General features: G+C 42.9%; 1 protein-coding gene and 1 long non-coding RNA gene across 3 annotated transcripts; both read left to right on the top strand.

Moving 5' to 3' along the window:
- Window positions 1-26219, top strand: rwdd (RWD domain containing 4). Of its 2 annotated transcripts, none has more exons than XM_030088041.1 (8): window positions 1-178; window positions 1322-1406; window positions 1485-1590; window positions 17870-18020; window positions 25164-25272; window positions 25747-25796; window positions 25896-25898; window positions 25999-26219. In XM_030088041.1, exons 1-8 carry the CDS (start codon window positions 155-157, stop codon window positions 26029-26031), a joined length of 561 nt encoding a protein of 186 aa, XP_029943901.1. In that variant the 5' UTR covers window positions 1-154; the 3' UTR covers window positions 26032-26219. The 2 variants fall into 2 exon arrangements, with proteins under 2 accessions (XP_029943901.1, XP_029943900.1); XM_030088040.1 differs by having other exon boundaries at window positions 6-178; window positions 1322-1402; window positions 1481-1590.
- LOC115385936 (uncharacterized) lies at window positions 18288-23377 on the top strand. The gene is made up of 3 exons (XR_003931215.1): window positions 18288-18870; window positions 19044-19200; window positions 23319-23377. It is a non-coding gene; the product is annotated as an uncharacterized LOC115385936 (long non-coding RNA).
- Window positions 26220-27283: the final 1064 nt, after the last annotated feature.

Below are 27283 nucleotides of genomic sequence, written 5' to 3'. Positions count from 1 at the left end.
CGCACGCGCTTGTGTTTCTTGTGGGAGCTGCAGTTGGTAGCAGTGGTGGAGTGTCGCTGTGCTGCAGCTGCCTCTGCGCCGCACAGCTCGGCTTCATGGGAGCGCGGTGCTGCTCGTCCTGCACAGAGTGAAGGAGCGCTCGACGGCGGGAGACATGGCGGCTAACGAGGACCAGGAGGTCTGGATGAGAGCCGGAGCTGATGTGGCTTAGCCGGTGTTTCGGATTTACTGGTTTCCAAGTTAACAGTGAACCACTTGGCGTGCCATGTGGAGAGCAGCTCGGAGCAACAGATGCCGAAAACGGTAGAAATCCTGATGGTCAAAGTCGGTTGATCGTTGAGTATGTGATAAAGAAGAAGCTAGTGCTAACTACCTCCTCCCATTGAGGCTGTTAGCCTGTGTGGACCACCGGTGCTGTGATGTTGAAATAAATGGTTAGAATGGTGTGATAAAGCCACCGAGACTAGAGCTGTCGATCAGTTTCAGTTAACATGGAAACCAGAAACCTCAAAACACCTCCGGGGCTCTGCTGCTCGGATAGTGGTGCTTTCTGTCTGTGCTCTCCTTGCTATTGACGTGTTAAACCATATTTATATTGTTATATTACTGATTTCACTTTATAGAAGATTATTAGCTTATGTTTTTATAGCAATTCATTTTCATATATGTATATCTGCTGAATAAACACCAAGGCATAAAGTATTTCTTAGATTGTCAACAGGATGACAACAGCTATTCTCTGAACTGTTACTCATGTTGAGATCACAAATATACACATCGCTGATGCTGTAATAGTATTTAATATTGTATATTTCACAATATTGACAATACACAGCTTGGGTTTGGAGTCAGTTCAAACATCTGCCTAGCAGGATTGTTTATTTCAGCTCAAAATAATTCTGTCCCCTCCCACTGATATATCACAATTGTAGAAAATTTATTATGGATCTGTTTTATATTATCCTTTTGCATCATTGAAATTGAAATTATTTCTGTTTCTGTACATAATTTATCATTCTTCCACATTTCATTAAAATCCGTTTATTGCTTCCTTATAACTTAAAAGACTCATCCCTTATTCTTTTTGAGTTATCCTGTTGTTCTTATTTCTCATGAAAAGGAAAAATGTCACATCAAGCCTGGTTGAAAAGTCTTGATTGTTAATTTGTATTTCTTACAAATAACAAAAACACTTGACATGTTTTGTCCAGTACTTCACTTAGTGAGGACCGTAAGTTCAAAGCTGTTTTAATTGTTCAGCTAGTACTAATCAATGCTGGTCGTGTGTCACATTGACTTGTATAAGTCTCTTCATTCTCAGATGGAGTTGGAAGCTCTTCGCTCCATCTATGAGGGAGATGATTGTTTCAAGGAAATTAGTCCAATTTCCTTCCAGTTTAGGGTAGGTTTACACACTTGGCAATACACAGCTCACAGATGAAGTTCATGTGTAAGTCCTTCTGTTTGAATACCTCGCCAGATAGGAGACCTCGAGGACACCAAAGCCTTCCTTATGGACATCACATGGCCGGAGACATACCCAGAGACAGGTCCACAGATCTCCCTCGACACGTTTTTCAACAACAGAATGTAAGTTTGGACTCTCATTGAGATAAAGGTGATTCGACTCGATGACAGAGACGTCTGCAAACACAGAGGTTTTAATCCTCGAGTTGAAAAGATCCAGATTACAGATGCTGAAGCTCTTTTGATGTAGTCACTGTGAGATGATGCAGCTTTCTGAAATAACCAAACATGCAATAGTCACTTTACATTAGGGGTGTGACACAGCTCACGAGACGAGAAAACTAAAATGAAAAAATATATGACTGGTTAAACAGACTTTTTTATTTAACAGTCACAAAACAATACAAGTGCATTTGAAATCTTTTAAATGTGCATAATATATAATAATAATACATTTAATTTAAAAGTGCCTTCCATGACACTCAGGGTCACTGTACAAAGATAAAACAACATGTAAATAGAAACAACAACAGAATTAAAAAGAACAAGTGTTTCTTGGAAGGATCTTCCACCTCCCGCGGCAAAATACCATGAGACCACCTCTGCGACCCGAGCCATGAGGCCTGGAAAAGCAAACAGACCCCAGCAGGGTACAGTCATTCAGCCGAGAAAAATTGCCAGATTGCAGTCAAGTCTCATCCAACTTAAGTCAGAAAATGATGAGTGAGATGTCCTTCATCTGAGAGGCAGTGGATGTTCAGCAGACCGAAGCAGGTGCCGAGCCAGGCTGGTGAGCACACTGGTCCACACACCGGCCGGCCGTTTCGGGGTGGGCGGTGAGTGGAGGACCAGAAAGAGGCAATCTTCTGAACTGGTGAAGCGGAATGCCCACCGGGATCGACGGTGGATGTACCACTGGCAGTGGATGTCCAGGAAGAGACGCAGAACCTCTGGTGGAGGTCCATATCACTGAGAGTGGAGAGCAAGAAGCTCCGGAGCCGTATACTGGAGGAGTGACAGGACGGGCCGGACCAGCAGGAACCGCACATAGAGCCTGCTGACCCTCGTGAGGCGCGGTGGTGACGCAGAGCAGGGAGGCTGGACTTAACCCTGTTTTATGCTTCCCGCCAGTCGTGACACGTGGAATCCACCTGACAGAACGCCTATGGCTTTTATGCTTTGTGCTGCTCTGCCCCCCTCTGAACCGCAGACCTGCTGCATCATATTCCACCCGTCATCAAACATTCCAGGACACACAGTAGCCCTATCAAACCAGCTGAGAGACTTGAACTGACCGTTTGTGTCCTTGCTTCGGCAGAGTGTGAGCTGCAGACAGCCCAGCAACCGCTACATCCCATCCAGGTTCACAGACTCCTCCACATCAACGGCTGGTCCTGAGAGTGCAGAGTGCAAGGGAGTGGTAGGGGTAGACTTGTAGTCAAGACCACCTCAACCGAGACCAAGACACTACCAAGACCAGAGTCTCAAGACCAAGACCGAGACCAACAAGTCAAGACCTAGACCGGTTCAAGTTGAGACCAAGACCGAGACCAAGACACTACCAAGACCAGAGATTCCCAAGACCAAGACAGAGACCGACAAGTCAAGACCAAGACCAGTTCAGTTTGAGACCGAGACCAAGACCAAAAAAACCAGTGGTTTTTTTCCATTTTGCATGAGTTGAAGAACATCAGCTGAGTAAATATGAGATTCTATTTAACTACTGGCACAATAGCACAGAGAGAGTGTCTCTGAATGTCTCTGAGTGAACTCACGATAAATGTTGACATCAAGTCTGGGGCTGTGTCCTAATGTCCACACTATTTCCTAACTCCTCAATCACTGTACAGTGCTGGACTACATAGTGGACTATATGGACCCTATGCACATCTTCACCACTTCCTGAACTTCAGGAGGCTCCTTGTTTCCTGTCTGTCATGACAGGACGAGCTGATTAATGCAGGTGTGTCTGACCATGACTGTTGTTGTTAAAGAGGTCAAGGACACCTGCATTAATCAGCTCGTCCTGTCATGACAGACAGGAAACAAGGAGCCTCGTGAAGTTCAGGAAGTGGCGAAGTTGTGCATAGAGTCCATAGTGCCCTGAATCGGTTGGCTATTCGGACACGCAGCTCCCTACTTTTTGCCTCAGCGCTGATCTTGTGACCCCCGGCCGGTACCATGGTAACCAGACGTTTTGTAATATGTATATTTTTTAGGGCTGGGCACATTAACGCGTTAATAATGCACTGCTTCCTTAACGCCGACAAATATTTTCATCAGGCGTTGCCGCCCCCCAGGCCCCCCTCCCCACACACACAGCGCTCCAGCTGAGGATCAAAAAGCACACACAGCGGCGGCGCGTTCTGCGGTGAAACACGGTCCAGTCCTCATTATTTGCCATAATGAACTCAGCCGAATTATCAGAAAAACCAGGAGGAAAAGGCTGGTATGAGGCACAAACTGAAATGAGGAGTGCAAATGTGACAAAAACGAAAGTGAAACTTAAATCGTGTCTTTTACCAGCACACCGTTTGGCCCGCTGGGCTTCTTCAGGAGCTGAAAACACGCAAAATAAAGTACATTTCCCTTCAACACACAATCTGGCTTAATGAGGCTTAATGAGGCACAATTTGGCGTGACTGAATTTATCCTGCCTGCTCTGTCTGAAGGTCAGAAAAAGGATGAAGTCTGAGGAAGTGAGCCTCATAACAGACAGTTTTTCATCTGCTCTGTTCTTGCTGGTATGTGTGTGTGTTGGGGGTCGGGGTGACAATCTTGGTAAAGACTTGGTATTTTAAGTTTTTAAGTTATTATAAATCATATTTGCTGAATTGTAAAATTATTATTGTAAAATTATGCTTTTTGCAAAATTCTTGTAATAAAAAACAAGGTCCCTGTCCCCAGCTGGGGGCGGGATGATCATTACAGTGTACTTTTGAATTCATTATTGCATTATGCGCATAACGCGATTAATTGCAGAAAAAATATTGCGATTAATCGTGATTGAGAAATTTAATCGTTGCCCAGCACTAATATTTTTTAATGTGCTCTTATTCTGCATTTTACTTTCCTTGTCATCTTTCTAATTATTGAAGAAGAAATAAAAATATTAAATTTTTCCCGACTCGTGCTGCTGCTCTTCCGCTATTTTGCTGGAGATTCGCAATGCACCATGGGTAATATTGAGCCGTCTAGGGACCATTAATGCTCACTACTTTTCAAGATGGTTTGTGGGAAATTTCTAGTGCCCTATATAGGGAACAGTGTGGACATTCAGACACCCCTACAAATGACGTCTTCAATATGTTTTTTTTTTAAATACACTTTATTGGTAACAGCAATGATAGAACATCCAGTAGGGGATTCATTTTCATACAGTGTCAAAATAGAAGTAGAACAGAGTACAGGCAACATTGACAACAGAAAAAGGGGATTGCAATGGCACCATATTGTAAGGCAGTTTTGACAATGACAAGTTAGAGCATAAGACAGTCTTTAGCGAGAATGAGCAGGTTGGATATTATAGAGTTTCTTTCTGACAGCGTCTTCACTATGTACTGCCCTATATAGAGAATAGTGTGGACATTTGGACACTTTTGCTTGAGGCTATTTCTACACCATTTGAGGATTGAATCTTGAGTGCTGTTCAGGACTGACATGACTATTAAACCCCCCACCGCACCCCCACCATGACATAGATCTATGTCAATGGATGTGGAAACGCTATCTACAGTTAGAAATTGAATTTGATTGATGTCTTGTCTCATCACACAGAAACGTTTGAGTCATTTAGATTAATGTGTTCACTGTTTGTAATTTATTCGGTCAAGTGTTCATTTATTTCATTAATCATATATTCAATTTTATTATCAATAATTCAACCTGTTACTAAAGTTGCATTAAAGGATAAGTACGGTTTAAACAGCTTTCACGTTGTTTATAGAATGAAGTAGAACAATCTCCTCACCCAGAAGGCTTTTCTGATCCCAACAGAGCTTCGGGAGAAATTTAGATCCAAACTCGAGCAGCGGACATCCGTATAGGTCTAGCAGACGTAGCTGTGTACTTATCCTTTAAAAGGGAATCTAAATTCTGACATATTTGAACACTTTTTTTTCTAAAGTAATGATAGCTATTTTGCCTAGTAATTAGTTACTTTTAAAATATCATTAACTCAGTTGCTTTTTTGAAGACGTAACTGGTAAGTAAAAGTAACTTGCCTAACGCTGGAGATAAAAACACATGGTTTAAGTGTGGTAAAGCTATTTAAGTGTAAGACATATGGACATTATTTAAGTGTGAGAGATGTGGACAGTTACATAAATTTAAAGTGTTTTTGTTTCCAATAAAAGGAAAAACATGATTCAAATATGTTATATATTGTGTAAGGTTCACAGATACTCCACAACTGTTTGTTTTTTTTGGTTTTTTTTGCCTGTCATTTCTTCATTTCTGTAAGAGTTGCGAATTTCCAATTGTTTTGAATGCCTCACTGAGGCCCAAGCTGCCATAAACTATGCGCAGCCGATGTGATCAAAAATACAGCGTCAGAAACAGCGTTTAAAGTGGTGTATATGTGCCGACGCCGCTCGCTGAACGGCGTGACATGACCAGGAACTGCATTATAATTTTATTCTTCTGAAAAGGTCCTGACAACAAGGGCGGAGCATTGAGCATGTAGGACGGGTCTCCCGCTTGCTCCGAGAGTTTGTGATCAATGATTCTTTTTTGACGCTGGTATCTCAGTTATTATGACCTGGATGCAATTATATTGCGCACATGAACCTATCTGGCACACTTTTTGGCACTTTTCTGGACCAAGGATGGCGACTTCACGGACAAAGGCGGATTCATTACGAGCAAGCCGCACAAAAGCCCCGCAGTCAGCAGGTGAGGCTGTTAAGCCACCGAGAGACGCTGCTGGCTCTCCAAGCTCTGTAAACATGGAACACGTTCAGGCTATGCTCGACTCACTAAAAGGCGACATTTGCAGTAAAATAGATTCGTTGTCCTCCGCTTTGCGGGCTGACATATCTTCAAGTACGTGAAGAACTGAAACAGTCGATTGAACCTATTAATCAAAAATTCAGCTCCCATGACCAAGCCATCAGCGACCTGGAGCGTGCCTGCACGGACCACGGCGATCCGTTAATCACGCTGGATTCTACGGTGGCCACGCTTAAAGCTCAAGTAAAGGAGCTGGCGGATAAATGTGAAGACTTGGAGGGATGAGCGAGGAGGAACAACGTAAGGCTGGTTGGAGTACCAGAGGGGGTGGAGGGTACACGTGCCACTGAATTTGTCGCCCAGCTGCTGAAGGATGGGCCATTTTCACAGCTCCACTACTTCCTGAAGTTAACTGTGCACATTCATTTCCTGTCTTGCATTATTGGCCAAAATGATTAATCCAGGTGTGTCTTGTTGCAGCAGTCTAAACCAGACACACCTGGATTAATCAGTTTGGCCAATAATGTAAGACAGGAAATGAATGTGCACAGCTATTTTCAGGAAGTAGTGAAGCTGTGAAAATACCCCATTCCCTCCGCCTGGATGAGGCGCCCCTGCTCGACCGCGCTCACCGCGTTCTTCGGCCCAAACCCAAGGAGGGTGATCAACCACGGCCCTTTGTCATCAGAGTGCACTTTTTTCATGTGTGGAATGACATTCTGCGCCGGGCTGAGGAAGCTTCCCGGACGTCACCTCTCCTGTACCAGGGTAAAAAGTTCTTCCTCTTTCCCGACTGCACCTCAGCTGTCGACGCGCTGCGTTTTCGGACGTCGAGCGCTATCTGCACTCATGCCCAGGGGTGAAGTTCGGCTTGAGGTTCCCCGCCATCCTCAGGATTACTCTGCCGGTTGGAGCCGCACACACATTCGAAGACCCAGTCGCTGCAATGGACTTTGTGAAAGTAAACATTAAGACGGGAGTGTGATCTGGAGCTACAGGTTAAAGACATTTAAATAGTTCTATATGTGAACAATTAGTTGGTTCATTTTTTTCTCTTCTTTTTTTTGTTGCTGCATCCAGTCAGTAAGGTATTTCATTTTCACGTCAAGCCTCGGCTGAATTGCTCTCACTCTACGAAGGCTTAGAACTGCGTCTGTTTCTTTATTTTATTTTTCATCACTTCAAACTCGAGAAAATAGGTTTTAGTACTGCCTAGAGCGTGTTAGGATGTTTTCTGTAACTTTTGGGATTTGCTTGCATCTAGTTTGGGGTGACGCTTCAGCTTTGAGGGTGGGGGTGGGATTTAGATTTACCGTATTGGCCCGAATATAAGACGATGTTTTTTTCCAGAAATTGCATCCTCAAAAGTGGGGTCGTGTTATAATGGCGGACTTACGGTAGATGGTCAATACCCATCCGCGCCGCTAGATGGAGCCAAAGTATCACTGACCAGAGAGCGAGTGGAGTGATGAAATGAGATCAAATGATCTGATGAAAAATGGCGGATCATCTGGAACAAAGGGGCTGAATGCTGGACAACTGAGCAAACAACAGAGGAGAAGTTATGATACCAACTTTAACCTGATGGTGATCAACGCAGCAGTGTCATCAAACTACTGCCAAGCCGCCAGGAGGTCTGGTGGAGCAGAGCCTCGTTCTTATTGGAGAGCACAGAAAAAACACTACAGATGCTAACGCTATGAGAAAAGCTTTCCTGGTCCTGAGAGACGCTTCAGAGAGACTGATAGAAGGGAGAGAGAATACGTCTCTGAAAGACGGACAGACGGAATGTCCACCACCAGAGCCTGATTCAGCTGAAGGAGCTGGACAGTTATTTACATCATTTATGCAGTTTTGACCCCTTGAGGTTCTTATTTGTTGCTTATTTGTTCTTATTTTGAGAAAGAGAATATATTTTTTCATTTTATATCTCGTGAAATGTTATCTCAGTTGTGAGTTTTTGAGTTTAGAATAATTGTATAATAAAAAGTTGTTTTATGAGTGACCTTACTGTCTTCAGCATTTTTTATTTTTTTTTCCCAAAATCATCTTTGAAAAATAGGGGTCGTGTTATAATCAGAGTCGTCTTATATTCGGGCCAATACGGTAGTTTCTTTGGGGGGGGAGAGGAGGTGTATGGGTTGGTCACCACCTTTTTTGGTTGTGTTTTTGCACAATTTCTATATCCTGTGCTACACTGTATACCTATACATGTTAATTTTGTTATCGACTTAGCATATGCATCATCTTAGTGCATAACCACATTCGGGGGCTGGACTGAAGCTGATTAGCTGGAATTGTAAGGGTTTGAATCAACCTATTAAGTGTAGCAAAGTGCTGCACCATCTTCATCAGTTAGGAGCTCAGATTGTCTTTCTGCAGGAAACACATTTGAAATCAGCTGCGGAAGAGATGGTTTGGTCAGATATTTCATTCTGCATTTCAGGGAAAGTCCAGGGGTGTCGCTATTCTGTTTCACAAAACTGTTCCTTTTGTATGTGCTAATGTAATCTCGGATTCGAACGGGAGGTATGTTATTGCAACTGGACAACTTTATAACCACCCAGTTATTTTTGCAAATATATATGGTCCTGATTGGGACAATGATAACTTTTTTAAATGCATATTCTCTAAACTACAAGATTTGCCCACTCGTTCTCTTATCATGGGGGGGATTACAATTGTTGGCTTGATTCGGTGTTAGATCGCTCATCTGACAGACCCGCTGTGCCTTCGAGATCTTCCAGAACTATTTAAAATGTTATGGATCAGTTCTCTGTTTCTGATTCCTGGCGTTTTTTCAATCCATCTAGCAGAGCTTATTCTTTTTTTCCTGACGTTCATCACACATTTGCCTGGATTGATTATTTTCTTATAGATAATCGACTACTTCATTCTGTTCAGTCATGCTCTTATGAATCGATTTTAATATTGGACCATGCCCCAGTTACATTAGAGTTGCACATAAAGGAACGTGATAATACACGCCCCCTTTGGCGTCTTAATACTCGTCTTCTCTCCAATGAAGATTTTGTTCAGTTTGTATCTAATCCAATAGATTTCTTCCTTGCTGTCAAAAGGACTCCGGGGATATCAGCTTCTCTTCTTTGGGAGACCCTGAAGGCATACGTTAGAGATGAGATTATTTCATATGTTAGTTATGAGAATAGACAGAGGAGGAAAAAACTACAGGAACTAAGCCAACAAATCATGCAGCTCGATAACATTTATGCTTCCTCACTAGCGGTGCAATGGAACCGTACGGTACCCCCTGCACGGCTCAATTCACTTTTATGCAGCACGCTTTTTCGGTTTTACAATTAATTCATTTCTAACAGCTGCGGGACGCATTCAGCGCCTGCTCTCCGGCTCTGAGACAGCCCTCCTCCCCTCCTCACCCAACCCTGTACAAACCCCGCCCCGCTAGTTCATATGCAGCGGGAGGCGAGCACATGGCCTAGTGGGCGGAGTCTCTCACTGAGGAGCGAAGCTGGGCTCAGTGTCACACACTGAGACAGGAAGGAGAAAAACAAAAGAAAAGTTATGGTGAGCGGAGGGCGAAGAGACCGGAGTCTGAAGAAGCACCGGCTTCCTTCAAATCTGTGATACGGGGACATTTCGTTTTCCCTGTGGATTATAACGATGAGAGTTTACTGTCGCCACGGCCCCAAGCCAAGCCGTCCCTGACCTCGTCGGCCACGACTCCCGATCAACTCGGTCCCAAGTAACTGAAAAAAATTACCGGTAAATTTGTCTGGTGCGCCGCCACTGTGGAACCGGGACAAATCACACAAGCCTGTCGCATACCTGTCAATCAAAAAAGGGAAGGAACGGCTGAAATAGTTGCCTGGTAAACCAGACCCGCCCACTCCTCATCCGTTTGGATTTTGGAGCTGGGCTCAGTCTGGTAGAAGCCCATAGAGGGGATTTCACGCAGTCCCGAAACAGCCGAGCCAATCAGCGTTGCCGCTTTTTGTTTTCACCTTTTTTTTTTGGCGAATTCCGGTGGCTAAAGCGGAAGTGACGCTATCGCTGTGCGTATCGGAGATGACGGACTTTAACTTTAACCATCGTCTGAAAGCTGCAGTCAGTAAAGTTAGAGTCAAAATACCAAGAATTACAACAATCAAGTAGGGCTGGACGATTATGGCAAAAATAATAATCACGATTATGTTGATAGACATTGAAATCACGATTAATAACCACGATTATTCATAATTCCAAAACTTGAGTATTTATTAAACTACAACTTGAAAGAACAATCAAAAACAAACTTATAAAAATTATTAATATATTAAATAATATCAATAGAACAAATAAATAAAAATAAATACCCAATCTGCATGCATTTCTATAAAACTTGCAAAAATAGCAATATGCAAAATACACTAATAACTCAGTCAAAAACACAACCTGAAAATATTCTTTGAACTTTCTCAAAAACTATTATCACATGTTGTTATCACAATTAGTATATTTTGTTATATTTAGATTTTATAATCGCTATTATGATTATTATTGCTATTGTTATCTTTTAATCATCAGAGTATTGCTGTTTCCATATTAATTATTATATTGTATTTCATTTTGATAACCTAATCTAACCCTGATAACATGTATCAGCCAAATACTAGTTAAGACTAAGAGGCATTGTCATTTAGTTTTCTTAAAAGCAAAATAAAAGGAATCTTTTGGAAAGTCAAACTTCTTGTTTTTTTTTTAATGCAAAGCACGAACCGAAACCGAACCGAAACCGTAATCCTGAAACCGAGGTACAAACCGAACCGTGGGCTGACTGAACCGTTGCATCCCTATTCCTCACCATCCCCTGACATATACAAGGAACGTCTTTCTCTTCAGGCACAGTTCGATGTTCTTTCCACTAACCAAGTTGAGGATCTCTTGAGGATCAAAGCAAGTAAACTCTTGGCCCACCAGTTGCGAAAATCATCTTCCTCACATCAAATTCCCCAAATCCAAACTCCACCTGGCGTGACAACAGACTCTGTACAGATTAATGACCAGTTTAAACGGTTCTACTCAGCATTATATGCTTCACATTCTGAAGCCTGTCCATCTAATTTTGATACTTTTTTTGAGTCATTGGACATACCTAAGGTAAATCTGGACTCAGTTGAGAAGTTGGAAGCACCACTTACTATAGCTGAGCTTAAAGGGGCAACATTTTCAATACAATCTGGGAAATGACCCGGACCAGATGGTCTAACAATTGAATTCTACAAGGTTTTGTATGATAAACTATCACCACTTTTGATTGAGATGTTCAGTGAATCATTTAAAGGTGCATTAAGGAGTTTTACAACTTTAAAAATACTTATTTTCCACCATACATATGTTACACATTTTTAATGATGTGTACAATGAGCCCTGACATATTCATCACCAGAACCTCTAACAGGCTAAATTGTCACTTAAAAGTCACAGTGCCGGTCCGGCTCCAGCATTTTTTTGGGGAGAATTTGAAAGGAATGACGTAATGCGCGCTCCAGCTGGTTAAGTTTCGCTTTGTCCACCATTACTCCGCCAGATGCTTAGTGAGCAACAACTGAGCAGGATCTTCCAGAAAGTCAGAACAGACTGGCTTCTAGCACTGCAGCTCCACACACACTCCACCAGGGAAAGGAAACTTACATCTTACTTGAGCGCTACTAAACGAGCGAAGACGGAGTCGGAGTCCCCCTCTTCTGTGCACATGAGCCACAGGGACGAGTTTTTCACTAAGCTGCGTTACGCCCAAGGCCTGCAGGGGGCGCTGTTTCACATAAAACGTGCAAACTCCTTAAGGCACCTTTAACTTGCAAAAATTACCTCAGACACTTAACCAAGCATCAATTTCACTGATTTTAAAAAAGAATAAGGACCCTTTGGCCTGTTCAAGTTATCGCCCAATTAGTACTTTGGAACGCTGATCTAAAAACTCTGTCTAAATTACTAGCCATGCGATTGGAGACTGTTTTACCCTCCATTATTTCCCCTGACCAGAAAGGGTGTATTCAAAACAGATATTCTTTCTTTAACCTCTGATGCCTTTTTAAAGTAATATATGTGCCTTCCTCTTCATCTACGTCAGAAGCCCTGATCTCGTTGATGCAGAGAAGGCTTTTGACTGTGTACAGTGGAATGACTTGTTCTATACTTTGGAGAAGTTTGTTTTGGTCAGGGGTTTATCTCTTGGATTAAACTCCTTTATTCATCCCCAGTGGCTTCAGTTAGGACAAATAATACTCGATCACAATACTTTACTTTGCATCGTTCTACTCGTCAGGGCTGCCCTTTAAGCCCTCTTCTGTTCGCTATAGCTATCGAACCACTTGCTTTGACATTAAGTTCAGACCCCCGCATAACTGGTGTTACCAGAAATGGTTTAGAAGAGAAAGTTTCACTTTATTCTGATGATTTGTTATTATATCTTGCTAATTTATCAGTGTCAATTCCTGCTGTTCTTGATATTCTTAATGCCTTTGGCTATATTTCAGGGTATAAACTCAATTTGGACAGGAGCGAGCTGTTTCCTCTAAACGAGGTAGCTCATATTATTGCACAGAATTTCCCATTCAGAGTTGCCACATGTGGTTTCACATATCTTGGTGTTCAGGTTAGAGACAAATTCGAGGATCTATTTAAGTTTAATTTTGCCCCTTTATTGTCTCAGATACACAAGGATTTACAGGAGTGGTCTTTGTTGCCTCTGTCCCTTGTTGCACGGGTTAACGCCGTCAAGATGAACATCCTTCCTATATTATCTTATCTTTTCCAGTGTATACCTATTTTTATTCCCCAGACCTTCTTTCAAAAATTAGATGGCTTTGTCTCTGAGTTCATATGGAATGGGAAGGCCCCCCGGTTGAGTCGGGTGTTATTGCAGAGGCCGAAATCTCTTGGAGGCCTCAGCCTGCCAAATTTTAAGTTTTATTACTGGGCAACCAACCTCAAAGTGGTTCATTTATGGATCCTTCTTGAAGCGACACTTGTTCCCCCTTCCTGGTTAAACATGGAGGCATCTTCTACTAAACCTGCATCATTGACAGCACTTGTCCATACCCCACTTAATTACGTGATCTCTCCCTACTGTAAAAACATTTTAGTTAAAACTACTCTGAGAATTTGGAAACATTTTCGACATCATTATGTCTGCAGACATTTTCGTATTTATCACCAATTCCAGATAATCCTGTTTTCCATCCCTCGCTTCTTGATAGAACATTTTCTTTGTGGAGCATGTATGGTATCAAAAAATTTAGTGATTTATATATTGATAGCATGTTTGCATCATTTCAGGAACTCTCAGAGAAATATCACTTACCGAGGCAACATTTTTTTTAGGTACATTTTTCTAGGTATCTGTAGTTTTAACCGTAATTTGAATTCTCATTTCCTGCTCTCCCAGAGGCTACACCTATCGACTCCTTCTAAACTCCATTTCCCATCATAAAAGGTAGGATTTCTCGTCTGGATGACCTTATTCATTCGTTGCGACCAACTTCTCTACAAAAAATTAAGAATCAGTGGGAGGAAGAGTTGGGGGACATGATTCCAGAGGAGCTTTGTGATTCAGCTTTACATCGAGTTCATACTTCATCTATTTGTGCTAGACATGGTTTGATTCAGTGCAAAGTCTTGCATCGTGTGCATCTTACTCGGGTGAAACTTTCAAAGATTTACAATAATGTTGAGCCCATATGTGATAGATGTCACCAGGCTCCAGCTACTCATATTCATATGTTTTGGTCATGCCCGTTGTTATCTTCTTACTGGTCACTAATATTTGACTCCATTTCAATCTGTACCAGGACATGCCTTGAACCAACAGCCTGAACAGCACTATTTGGGGTCGTTCCTACAACCTTATTTCCTGAACATAGGGCAGACTTTGTCGCTTTTGTTACTTTGTTAGCCAGGCGTCTAATTTTATTGAAGTGGAAGGCTCCTGTCCCTCTCTCTCGTTCCTTATGGGTCAAAGATATTCTCTACTTTGTTAAGATGGAGAAGATTAGGTGCACATTAAATGGTTCTTTTGCCAAATTTAACAAGACCTGGAGGCCTTTTTTCAAACACGTTGAGGAAGTTAAGCTTGCAATCCCAGAATAACTCTCATTAAGCCTCTATGACTGTGTCTGTGGTGCTAATTCGCATACATATAGTAGCGTGGGGTGTTTTTTTTCCGTTTTCTTTTTGTGTTTTTTATTTGTTAATTCAATCAGATTTTGGTGACTGTAAGGGGAGGGACTGGGTTTGTCTTTGTTTTGTTTTTTTTTTGTTTGTTTTTTTGTTATATTCATGTTTACATATTTGATTGTTGATGTAGTTATACCTGATATGTTATTTTTGAAATTCATTCTGTACTAATTTTGGCTTAAAATAATAAAAAAAATAATTCTAATTTTCTCCACCCCTGAAGTTTGGTCAGCCAGTAAAAACGAATTTATCTTTACCCAATCAGTGGAAACCTGGGAGACTGAAGCAGCTGCAGGACGAGCCCGATCTCTGGCAGTGGCTCCAGGACAGGAAGGAATATGGACTTCACAGCCAGAACATAATACTGTATCGCATTATTCTTATGCTGCTTTGTTCATTTCTGATCAACATTGTTTGTTTAGCAATCATTATTCTTTAATAATCAATTACATTTTCCGAAAAAACATGCATTTTGTCTTTTATCTCACCTTCTCTTGGATGTGCAATTATCATATAACGATAATAATATAATATATAATATCATATAAACTTCTTTAAGTACTATAATAAAATATTGTTTTATTACTTTTCTAAATTACAGTTTACAAAATGTAATCGTTTGGATTACAAAGTTGATCTTAAAGTCCCAGTTGCTATTACTGTTGACGCCCACTAGATGGCAGCAAACAAGCTATACCCACAGAGACGTTGCTCCGCACTGTGGTTCAATGTTTCATTGCTTGATCTTATTTTTTTCTTGGGATTTGATGTAATTGTAAAGTACTTTGGAGTACCTTACATATGAATTGTGCTCTATAAATAAACCACCTGCTTCTTTCTCTCTCTCTCTCTCTTTCATGCACAGAGGTCACGCCCTTTTTTCTTGGTTGAGCTGATCTATAATTTTGCTTTTATGCCTTTACTGTAAAGAACTATAAACTTCAACAATCAGAAAGGTCAGATTTTTGGTGCTCATGCAAATGTGACTAGTGCTTCATAATCTAATCAAGAACGCATCTCACAAGCTATAGTTTCCAAAGTCAAAAAACAAAACAGTTCACAGAACTTAAGGAAGCATTTTAAAGTTTCAATAGAAAGGACAGCAGTAGAAACCATAGTGTGTGTGTGTGTGTGTGTGTGTGTGTGTGTGTGTGTGTGTGTGTGTGTGTGTGTGTGTGTGTGTGTGTGGGCAAATCAATACTGAATGAAAAAGTAAACTAGGGAAGTTGTTTCCTTATGTAAATTCTTTATTTTAAGCTCATTCAAAATAAAAGCATTTTTTAGGTTAACATATACATTTGTAATAATTTGTAATTCATCAGTGGTTGTGACTCAATACAAGTATTATGTTCTGGCTGTGAAGTCCAGATTCCTTCCTGTCCTGGAGCCACAGCCAGAGATCGGGCTCGTCCTGCAGCTGCTTCGGTCTCCCCAGGTTTCCACTGATTGGGTAAAGATAAATTCATTTTTACTGGCTGACCAAACTTCAGGGGTGGAGAATATTTCAATAAAATTATAATGCAGGCATCTGGTGACGCTGTTCGGCGAACAACGTCTGCCGCTTTAAAAGCCGTTTCTCACGCCGTATTTTTGATCACATCGGCCGGCCATAATAAACGTTACTGGAGCGCAGCAGAGACACAGAAGCAGAGAATGAGAGGAGCGGCCATTGAGCACTGAAACTGAAGAATGATGAAGTCCCACCTTAGAAATTTACCACCAGCCACAACTAACAAATCCCTTTGAGACCGCTCAGACAGTCCGAGACATTCTGAGACTGAGAGACCCGAGACTGAGACCATAGACTGTCGAGACCGAGACGAGACCAAGACCACAAAAAGGTGGTCTCGAGACCAAGACCGGCCTCGAGAACTGCAAGTCTAGGTAGGGGGTGACAACAACTTGCTCAATATTGGATGTCTCAGCAAGACAACAGTCACTCGGGCTGCACTCTCATCTCGAAATGACTTGAAGACATTCTTCCTGACACCACAAGGACTCGTACCCCGGCAGGAGAACGTGCTAAGAGGTTTTCTGGAGTGATCACCAAAAAACCACACTGCGGTGACAGTTCAACTGTTTTAATAAAGGAACACTGCTGAACAACCAAACATTGTCTTTTATGTGTTGAACTGTGAAACAACATGAACACAAGACTGTTACAATAACTAATACCTGAACTTTGTCTTTAAATCACCTCTAAAAATCTGGCTGAGCAGCCTCGTAAAGCATCTGATACAGTTTACATTTCACTGCTTCTTTTTTGTGGTCTGGGCCTTTCTTCAGCATGTCAGCCATGACTGAACTGAAGCCGGTGCTTTGTGTCTTGATGAGATGCTTTCTCTTTGTCAGTGTCCTTTTAACACCTCATCTTCAGTCCTCGTCTTCTGCTGTGGTCCTGGCCTGACACTCCCTGATGCACTCCTTTTTTCTTAGCAGAGAGTGTGGAATGATTAATATTAAAATATTAACAGTACATGTAGTGATTATGAATCTGTTGTGGGACACTGGTGTGACTACAAGCATTGCCACTGCTGACAGCTGGACATCTGTGTTCCACATCTGGAGCAAAGATAGCCCCCAGGGCTGGTGGACAACTCTGGGGATGTGGAAGGTGGGGGTGAGGCTGGTGGACATTGGACAGTGAGTGTGGTTACATGGTGTTTTTTAATCCGGAATTGGTTTGGTTTGGGGTTGTGGCTGCAGAAATGACGTCACTTTTCTGCACGGGGCCATCAACAGCCTTTAGCCTGCTCCCGCTGAGACATGGAGCGATGACAGCATGAAGATCATCCGGCGGGAAGGAGGAGTAAGGTCCTAATCAGGAAGGGTCGTGTGGCCCGAGAGTGACTGGACACAGCATGAAAACATTGACAGAACTTCAAAACACTTTACCAGTTTACAAGTTACTGGTGAGCAATGGCAGCCAGACGTGCCAGCATTCACTCAACCGCAATTCAAAAGAAGCTAAGCATGAGCTGAGGCATTGGCATGAACTTCTTTCTACAAATGAAATTAAATATTTCACTTTTTTAAAGGCAAACAATATATGCAGAACTTTAACCAAAGTCCCCTTCTGTTGGTACAAAGTGCATTGTGCTCGTAAAAGTAAACTTCAACTTCAAGCCTCAGGTTTAGTATCAGCATCGCAGACATTGGATGTCTGTAATCTGCAGAGGTGGAAAATGTCCGTGTGTGCAGTGTCTGTTTCTCAGCAACTGGTTGATGAAGTTGTTCCATGTGGTTCTGTTGACAGTTCTGCAGAGACCAAGCAGATCATCCTGTCAAGGCTGGAGGAACAGGTGGCGGTCAACCTGGGCACCGCCATGATGTACACCCTGTTCGAGTGGGCGAAGGAAAACCAGGAGGCGCTCATGGAGCATCACAAGCCAGTGGTGACAACTGTGGTCAGCACAGAAGGCTTTTCTTGTCTTTTGGTGTTTCGGTATAGCCGTGTTTCCACTCCGCAATTTGGTGTCGGGTCGGAGTGCGTTTCCACTGACCATGGTACCGCAAGAACCGTTACACCTGTGACCACCCAAGACGATGGGCTCTATGCACAACTCAACCACTTCCTGAACTTCAGGAGGCTCCTTGTTTCCTGTCTTTCATGACAGGACGAGCTGATTAATGCAGGTGTGTCTGACCATGACTGTTGTGGTTACAGAGGTCAGGGACACCTGGATTAATCAGCTCATCCTATCATGAAAGACAGGAAACAAGGAGCCTCCTGAAATTCAGGAAGTTGGTGAAGTTGTGCATAGAGTCCATTTTTCACTACCCTTCCATATGCCGTATCTGGAGCTATGTCCTGGATATGATGGGGAGGGGCTTCAGCAAAGCTGTCTGCTGATTGGGCCATGACAAGCACTACTGCTTAGGAATCTTTAAAAAGTTTGACGGCAGAGAACACTCTGTTAGCCACCTAACTTCTTCCAAAAAATCTACCGAACATTGGACTTCACAGGAGGTGCAACTGCAACTGTCCATCACTGTAAAGGAGATTAAACAGGAATTATTCAGCGCCGTTAGAAATTAAAAAACTTTCCGTATCGCCTCGGAGTGGCTGCTCTCCCTTGGCTCCAGACCCCTGCACAAAATGCAAGAAACTGCGGAGAGATTACAGAAAAATAATGGATCACAACAGCTGCAACGGAAGAACCGGCAGTGGTTTGACGCCATAGACCAGTGAGTCAAGGTCAGAGGAGGCTGTCTGGACAGCGCTGCAGCCCGGCTCCAATCTGATGCAGGGCAATGGTAAGTTGTAATACTCTGAACTGTGCTTTTCATCCTACATTTATGTCTACAAAAGGAATAGCTAGTTGGCTATGCGGCTAAGCTAGTTAGGTTTCGCACTCAGCTGTACATCATTCCATGTAGCTGTGTTGGTGTTGTCTGAATATGTGGTTTGTGTAACTTTTCTGCTGAAGGACGTGTCGCTCCTGGGCCAGAAGTCGTCGTCCTCTGGGCCCAGGGGTGGAGAAGGGAGGTCCGTCAGCATCCACACGCTGTCACCCAGACATCCACACCTTGGATTGTCCTGGATGGGATTCTCCTGCTGTGTTATCAACACTCAGCAGCTCCAGGGTAACCTGTAGCCATGTTGTAGATATTTCGCATTGCCATTTAACATCTACATTGGTATGTTATCAATTAAAAGCACATAGATACAGTCACCATCATCAGTCAACATATCCAAGTGGATACTGATATGAATATATATATTTATATATATATGTATATCTATCTATATATATATATATATATATATATATATATATATATATATATATATATAAGCATGCCAAAAACAACATCTGAGGTCTCTGTTCAAAGAGCACAATCCTAGGAACAGCTAAGATCCTGCAGAACCCTCCAGCTCCCGGGCCTATGGTAGAGGACCCGAGCTGGAAGGAGACAGACACAATACCGCTGGGGTGGCGAGAACAAAGTTTGTTTATATATATGTGTATATACAATGGGGGAAATAAGTATTGAACGCATTAACTGTTTTGTCATTACATTTATTTCCAAATATGCAATTCATGTGACATTTCTTCCAGACACTGGTATTCACTCAAATAATCCACACATGAAAAGAAATCACAACATTCAAATCCATAAATAGTGATTATGTGGAATTAAGTGCAATAACACAGGAAAAAAGTATTGAACACACTATCTGAGACTCGTTTAATACTTTGTGGAGAAGCCTTTGTTTGCAATGACTGCTTCCAGACGCTTGTTGTATGTATGAACTAATCGCCCACACTGCTCAGGTGTGATTTTTGCCCATTCCTCCGCACAGATTGTCTTCAAATCCTGAATATTCTTTGGTGCCCTCTGGTGAACCCGTATCTTTAGTTCTTTCCACAAATGTTCGATCGGATTTAAGTCAGGTGATTGACTGGGCCATTCTAACACACTGATTTTCTTTTTTTTAAACCATTCGAGAGTCAACTTTGCCGTGTGCTTCGGATCGTTGTCCTGTTGAAAGGTCCAGCCCCGTCTCATCTTCATCATCCTGGTGGATGGCAGGAGGTTCATCTCAAGAATTTGCCGATAGATGTTTCCATTCATTGCTCCTTCAATTATATGAAGTCTGCCAGTACCACGAGATGAGAAACAACCCCATGCCATGATGTTTCCACCACCAAACTTCACTGTTGGTATCGTGTTATTTGGGTGATGTGCAGTGCCATTTCTCCTCCAAACATGGTGTGTAGTATGACAGCCAAAAAGTTCAATTTTGGTCTCATCTGACCAGACAACATTCTCCCAGTATTCCACAGGCTTATCCAGATGCTGTTTAGCAAACTTTAGACGAGCTTCGACATGCCTTTTTTTGAGGAACGGAGTCTTGCGGGCTGAGCGTCCATAGAGGCCATGGCGGTGGAGTGCATTGCCTATCGTTTTCTCTGGAACACTTGTACCTGCTGCCTCCATGTCTTGCTGGAGTGCTTTCCGGGTGGTCCTTGGCTCTTTGAGAACTCTTCTGACCATCTTTCTGACTCCCTGGTCAGAAATCTTGCGAGGAGCTCCTGTGCGCGGCCTGTTGATGATAAGGTGATGCTTCTTCCACTTGCGGATAATGGCCCCAACGGTGCTTACTGGAATACTCAGATTCTTTGAGATAAGTCTGTAACCAGTTCCATTCTGATGCTGAGCAACAATCAGGCTGCGAAGGTCTTGAGAGAGCTCCTTGCTTTTACCCATCATGAGATGTGTCTTGTTTGACTACTTGGTGAAAAAACAACCTGTTTATAGGGCCATCAATTAGCACTAACCCAGCTGATGTTGGTTTGCACTTATAGGACGTACAAAGACTAATGACTTTCAGGTGTGAGATGGTATGGTGCCTTTCCTTGACAAACTATACAGCTTTCCCATGGTGTGTTCAATACTTTTTTCCTGTGTTATTGCACTTAATTCCACATAATCACTATTTATGGATTTGAATGTTGTGATTTCTTTTCATGTGTGGATTATTTGAGTTAATACCAGTGTCTGGAAGAAATGTCACATGAATTGCATCTTTGGAAATAAATGTAATGACAAAACAGTTAATGCGTTCAATACTTATTTCCCCCATTGTATATTATATATATGTATATGAAACCAGTGTACCATACAATGGATGCTGAGTGGTTTAAATATATTCTGCTGTTTCTGCAGCTCCGGTTTGCTCTGGCAAGCTGGATGTTTGTGCTGAACATCTGATGTGTTGGAAGATGTGATGCTGAACATTTTTATGCTCTCGTTCACGGTGTTACAGTGAGCACAAACTGTTGAAACAACAAAAACTGCTGGACAAACGACAACAGATAATATTGAATCCATTACAGAAGTGCAGAGCAGTCAGCTGATAGGCTACACTCTACAAATGAACCCTGGGAATTACGTCCCACATGTCCTGTAATGTGAACGCCACAACCACCTGCCACCACTGTGTCTTATGCCGGGCTCACACTGGATGCGTTCCGGCTCCGGTACGGCTCTGGTCCGGACACCACAACTAATCAGTAGTCATTAAAATCAATGCTGTGGCTCACACCGGCCACGGCCCGGCTCCGGAAACTTGCGGAAGCAAGGATCCTATTTTTCCGGACGCCGTAGCCCTGCCACGTCAATCTAAACACAAGCAAGTCGGGTGCCGGAAGGAAAGTAGATACATGTTTCTAAATAAGTGATTTCAAAATAAAATCTGTGTCGTGTTTTTGCCTTAAAGGTGCTGTAGGCAGGATTACCTTCGGAAGATGACGATTTGACCCATCCAAGATGGCGATTTCAAACCCCGAGTCGTGCCCACCTCGGGGTGCCGAGTGGGGCCGGCAGTGTCACGCCCGCCCGCGCCAGCGGGTTGATTCACCTGTGACCTTTTCACGGCGGGCCTGGGGTCAAAGCCTTTTTTAAAGAAGTACAGTAGAAACAGACGGTGTCCTCCGGGGAGTTTTGATGATGTTATGTCCGATGAAGCAGGTCAATATGCGGGCCTGGACTTCCTCGTGTGCGTTCACGAGAAACAAAGCTTTAAAGCGGCGCCCCCTCGACCAATCAGGATAGAGCCTCAGGGGCTCTTCTGATTGGTCAAAGATACCTGGAGCGGTGAGATATGGAAACGCTGCGCCCTCGCGGTAGTGCAGTTATAATACACTCCTGAAGGATTATCAATGGATACTCTAACATTTAATCCAAAGAAAGCACAGAAAAATTAGCATTGACTAACAAAATCCTGCCTACAGCAGCTTTAATATTCTTCTTCTTTTTTTTTTTCTAGTAGAATACAGGACAAACAACATTGTTGCGGCTCCTCCTTTCCAAGCCTTATAGCCGCTGAGAGTGAGAGATCGGGTCCTGGGGTCGTAGATTTGAGACGTGCAAAAGGTTTAACAGGTGCAAAATATGCTCTGATCCAGTGATAGTTTTGGTGCATTTATTGCAGAGCGAAAAGACAGAGCTACCAGAGCGCAGCAGTAGGATGATAATGACATGAAAGAATGAGTGTGTTCAACAAAAAATACGGCTACGCCCGACCCTGACTTTCCATCCGCGCCATAAGTGAGTGCACACCTTTACGCACAGCCATTCTAACGTGCACACACCACTCCATGTGAAACCCCGCCTCCTTAACACACACACCCACACTTAAACAAACAGTGCACCTTCACCTCATTCTGTCTCCTACAAACATGATGTAGTCATTATACGCATTAGAAGAATGAACGGTTTTGTACTTCGTCGCTGCAGGAAAGTCATATGACACCAAAATGGCAAAAAAAAAAAAAAAACGCTGGAGACCCAGAGCAGCTCTGTGTTGCCAGATTGAGCAGGTTTCTGCACAATCAGGCATCTTTGAACACGACGAGCGGGTTGATGAAATGGTTATGTGCTTGTGACGTGTTTTTATTATGCAAATATGGTTTAAATGTGCATTTTCAACTGAGATGGAGGTTTGGGGCTGCTTTCTATTGAATGAAACGGGTCTCGCATTGTTTGGGCTGAGAGAGCGACAGATCTGGCAACCTCCTCCAGCAGACCGCTGACGCACCGGAGGCGGTGTGAGTGACAGGGCTGCGGCAATTCCATACTGGAGACGGACCGGACACGCAACGCATTCAGTGTGAGCCCGGTGTTGTTGGTGAATGCAGTGTGTGGGTTGCAGTGCCTTGCTTAATGCTCTCTTTCACCCTTTGGTTTTTAACCAGGAGGAGGCTCGAGCACCAGTGACACCTGACGGTGCTCCTGAACGAAATGCAGGCTTCAGGTGAGCTGGAGGCACAACTGAGCTGGGGGCTGCAATGTGAGCTGTGCGCGTCCACCAGGAGGAGGGGCGTCTACAAATGCAGTTCCTTGAAGATGAAGCAGGGCAACAAGGCTGAATGAGGCTGATTTGGCCTCTCAGAAGCAGCAGAGCCGATGGATGCTGCAGGCCTTCCTGGCCCCGGCAGCACAGCCTGCACACGTTTCTGCAGGGGGTTTCTTTGCTGGTTCAGGTCCTGAGAACACAGAGTTACATAGGACCAACTGAACAGCTGGTGGTGTTGATGTCTTTTCCAATATATACAATCCAATAGAAAATATAGTTTTCACACCCCATATGTCTGCATTGACTTGTTCTTGCTCAACACAAGCACTTTAAGCACTGCAACATTTTTCATTTGACATTTCTTTGTACTGAATGGCAAACAACTAAGAAATGAAACATTTTTAAATCTTGTACATGGTGCTATTTTAAATGTTTTACATGGTGATAATCTGAATCATGAACTTAAATGTGGTGACAGTGACATGTAGGAAGAATTTAATACTTATCTAATCTTACTCCTTTCACATCTTTAAACACAACTGTCACTCAATACAGCATTACAAAACAATCCACTTGTCATCAACCAACTCTTCTTTTGAGCTGGCCTCACGTTGACTAGCATGTAGTCTCTGCACAATTTCTAAGACTAGTTTGAAAATGTACGGCAAACTGTTTAGTCTGTAACAAAAACATTTATGACTGGTACCCAGTAATGGGCAGATCTGTGTTTATTAATAAAAGAATCATTGTATGAACCAGTTAAAACTATTTGGATACTCTTTTTCACCTATGATTTTACAATGACTTTTCCATTACTTCTGCATAACTTTTCTGAAATGCAGCTTTAGTCTTCACTCCTTTTTACTTTTACTCCAGTACTCAAATAGTAGGTGCTGAGGAGAGCTCCTCCGACCCTGCTCCTCGTCTGATGTCTTCGCCGTCCTCCTCCTCATCTCCACAACTCTTTCTGTTATTGGCAGCATCTCTTCTGGCTGCCTTCTTTCAAACACAGCCCGTCTCTTCTTTTCAACGAAGCAAAAAGAATGCAACACCCTCAACGTCCTCCATGTTTGTTTTGCAAATTCTCCTGTTTGCTGGCATGTAGCGGTTCTGTACTTTCTCCTGCATTGTGTTTGAATCAGGCGAGGACACTCGATTTCTTTGGCATCAAATCCGCCACTTATTTCTGTGGAACTGGTGAAACACATGGAGTCGCGCACATGTGAAGTCTGAAATCATGCTAATAACACAAAAGTAAATGTGAACAATAAAGAATGCTAATTTCATGTGGCATCTATTGTCAACGACTTACCACGGCGCCAGACACAGCAGACTGAGACAGGTATGTGGTTTCAAACACCCCAAGTCTGCAGGGGCCCGAATGTGCCTCACATCTGGTCACCCTGGGAAAAATAAAATACTGTGCAATATGAGATGGCAAGTGGAATCATTTCTTACTCCAATACATAACGATGTCACATCCTCGTTGGGGTGGTCGTTGATCATTCCAACTGCAACCCCAAACAGTGGAAACGCCACACTGATTTGGTGATCTGATCTGCTCACGCTTTTTCCGACCCGACCTATACTGGCACACCAGCTGCGCAGTGGAAATGTGGCTTATGACACAGCTTTTATAGTTCTCTGAGCATCATGGATCTGTTACTATACACAGTTATTCCTTATTGTGTTTTTGTTGTGAGAACAGGTCCACGTGATCACAGTGATGTACCTGTTGTTTCAGACGCTGACTTCCAGCAGTGAGGTGAAGATGCACGTCTCAGCAGCAAAGAAGAAGGAGAAGAAGGTGCAGCTCACTAAAGCTCAGAAGAAAAGGATTATTAGCAGAACAGGTGAGGTTCCTTTCTGGTGGTGTCGAAAGTGTTTTAAAAACTTTACCAATGAAAACAGATCCTGTTTTTCCTGATACAAATCAAACCCTTTTCCTGAGGGTTACACATCATGTCTTCCAGCACACCAGAGCCACTCGTCTCAGTTCAGGATCTGTAGGATCTACACAATGAGGACTTAAAAATCTAAATATGGAGCAGGTTTTCATCCAGGATGCCTCCGTACTCTGCTGCATTCATCTTTCCACCTATCACGACTATTCTCCCTGTCCCAGCCCCACAGCATGATGCTTATATATGTGTGTATAAATTATTTTTGTAAAGTAAACTTGTTCTGGTAAAGTTTGCTCATCCATGAACAGACAATTGAATATGATAGCTGTGCTAGTGTTCTGAGCAGTGGAGTAAGGAGCCTCGAGATGCTCGTCCACATTTTGGAGCCACTGCTAATAAACTGAAGCTTACTTGTGCTTTCAGATAACAAGGGAGAGCTGCCAAGAGGCTGGAACTGGGTGGATGTTATCAAGGTTTGAGAATTCAACCATCTTATCGTGCATGAACTCAAATTTTTACCATTACTTACGACTGTTTTTTCCCCTCAATACTGCTTCCAAACCAACCTGCAGCATGTAAGTGAACAACTGCAACAACAGAATGTTTTCTCACACACACACACACACACACACACACACGTACATATGTGATGATTTTAATGTGTGTATCCTGCAGCTGAGTAAAACAGGAGGAAAGGATGACGAGTAGCTCTCCAGGCTTGGGTGAAGACCACAGTGGATTCAGGCGATTGTCACTACCGCAGATTTGATGGAGGCGTCGTGTCAAAAAACAGTTTTGGAAGAAAAAACATTACTTAATTTTGTCATTTCTACAATTTGATTCTTTGCTGTAAGTTGAATTTTGTGCATATGAAATAAAACAAGATTTGATCAGTGTTCATTAGTCATTCTCAATTTGTGTTGTTGCAGCTGCACTGGTATATGTGGATAAATCTTCCATTTCCACTTTTATTCCACAAATAAAATAAATCAGTTGCACTGTTATGGAATATTTTAAATGAGAAACTGAACTTTCAAGTTTCCCCCTTGATACAGCAGAGACCAAAGGATCAGTTCATTTGGAGTCTCAAAGTTTAAAATGAGGATGGAAACAAATCTGACATCAAGTGAGGCTTTCTTTAAAGGTTGTCCAGGTTTTGATAAATTTATATGGAGCCCAACTATACCTTTACTTTTAAAATGGAATCATAAAAAGTACTCTGAAAGTACTTTGACCCATTAATTAAATGAAGGAGGTTTGAGTGATGTCCAGTGCATAAGGTCCTGATCATGGAACCTCTTATTCAATGAAATGGTGAAACATGCATATTTAGCCTCATGTTATGAGGTTAGTTTAACAAATACAGAGCATGTTCACAAAAATAACTCGCCGAGAGAGATCTTCTCAACCACTGGGTTCTCCCACGTTTCAGACTCTCACACCTTGAGGGGGTGACGAGTCTGCCTATGGAGACGAGGTGGTGCACATACAACAACCTCCTCCTGAACACCTCCAAGACCAAAGAGATGATCGTTGACTTCAGGAGGAAGAAGACAGAGACTCCTTCTCACCATCAGCGGGGACGGTGTGGAGAGGGTTGCTGACTCCGTTTCCTGGGAGTCCACATAGAGGAGAACCTGGCCTGGAGTGCTAACACCTCTGAGCTGCTGAAAAAGGTCCAGCAGAGACTGTATTTTCTGAGGATCCTCAGAAAAGAGAACATCACACAGAGACTGCTGCTGTCCTTCTACCGAGCCTCCATAGAGAGCATTCTAACATCCTGCATATGTATCTGGTCCAGCAGCTGCACAGTAGCTCAGAGGATTGCTCTCCAGGGAGTCATCAACACTGCACAGAAGATCCTTGGCTGCCCTCTTCCCACACTGGAAAACCTGCACATCTCCCGGTGCCAGAAGAAAGCTCTAAATATCACAAAAGACACTTCTCATCCGGGTCACTC

This window comes from Salarias fasciatus, chromosome 3 (assembly GCF_902148845.1).
Source record: "Salarias fasciatus chromosome 3, fSalaFa1.1, whole genome shotgun sequence".
NCBI lineage: Eukaryota > Metazoa > Chordata > Actinopteri > Blenniiformes > Blenniidae > Salarias > Salarias fasciatus.
Note: the sequence above shows the minus strand (reverse complement) of the source record. Positions and strands in the feature narration are given on the sequence as shown.

Coding starts and splice junctions, on each gene's coding strand:
- rwdd (XM_030088041.1), top strand. CDS start 155: ATGGCGGCTAACGAGGACCAGGAG. Junction 179..1,321: donor CGGCTAACGAGGACCAGGAG/GTCTGGATGAGA, acceptor CTTCATTCTCAG/ATGGAGTTGGAAGCTCTTCG. Junction 1,407..1,484: donor TTCCTTCCAGTTTAGGGTAG/GTTTACACACTT, acceptor CTCGCCAGATAG/GAGACCTCGAGGACACCAAA.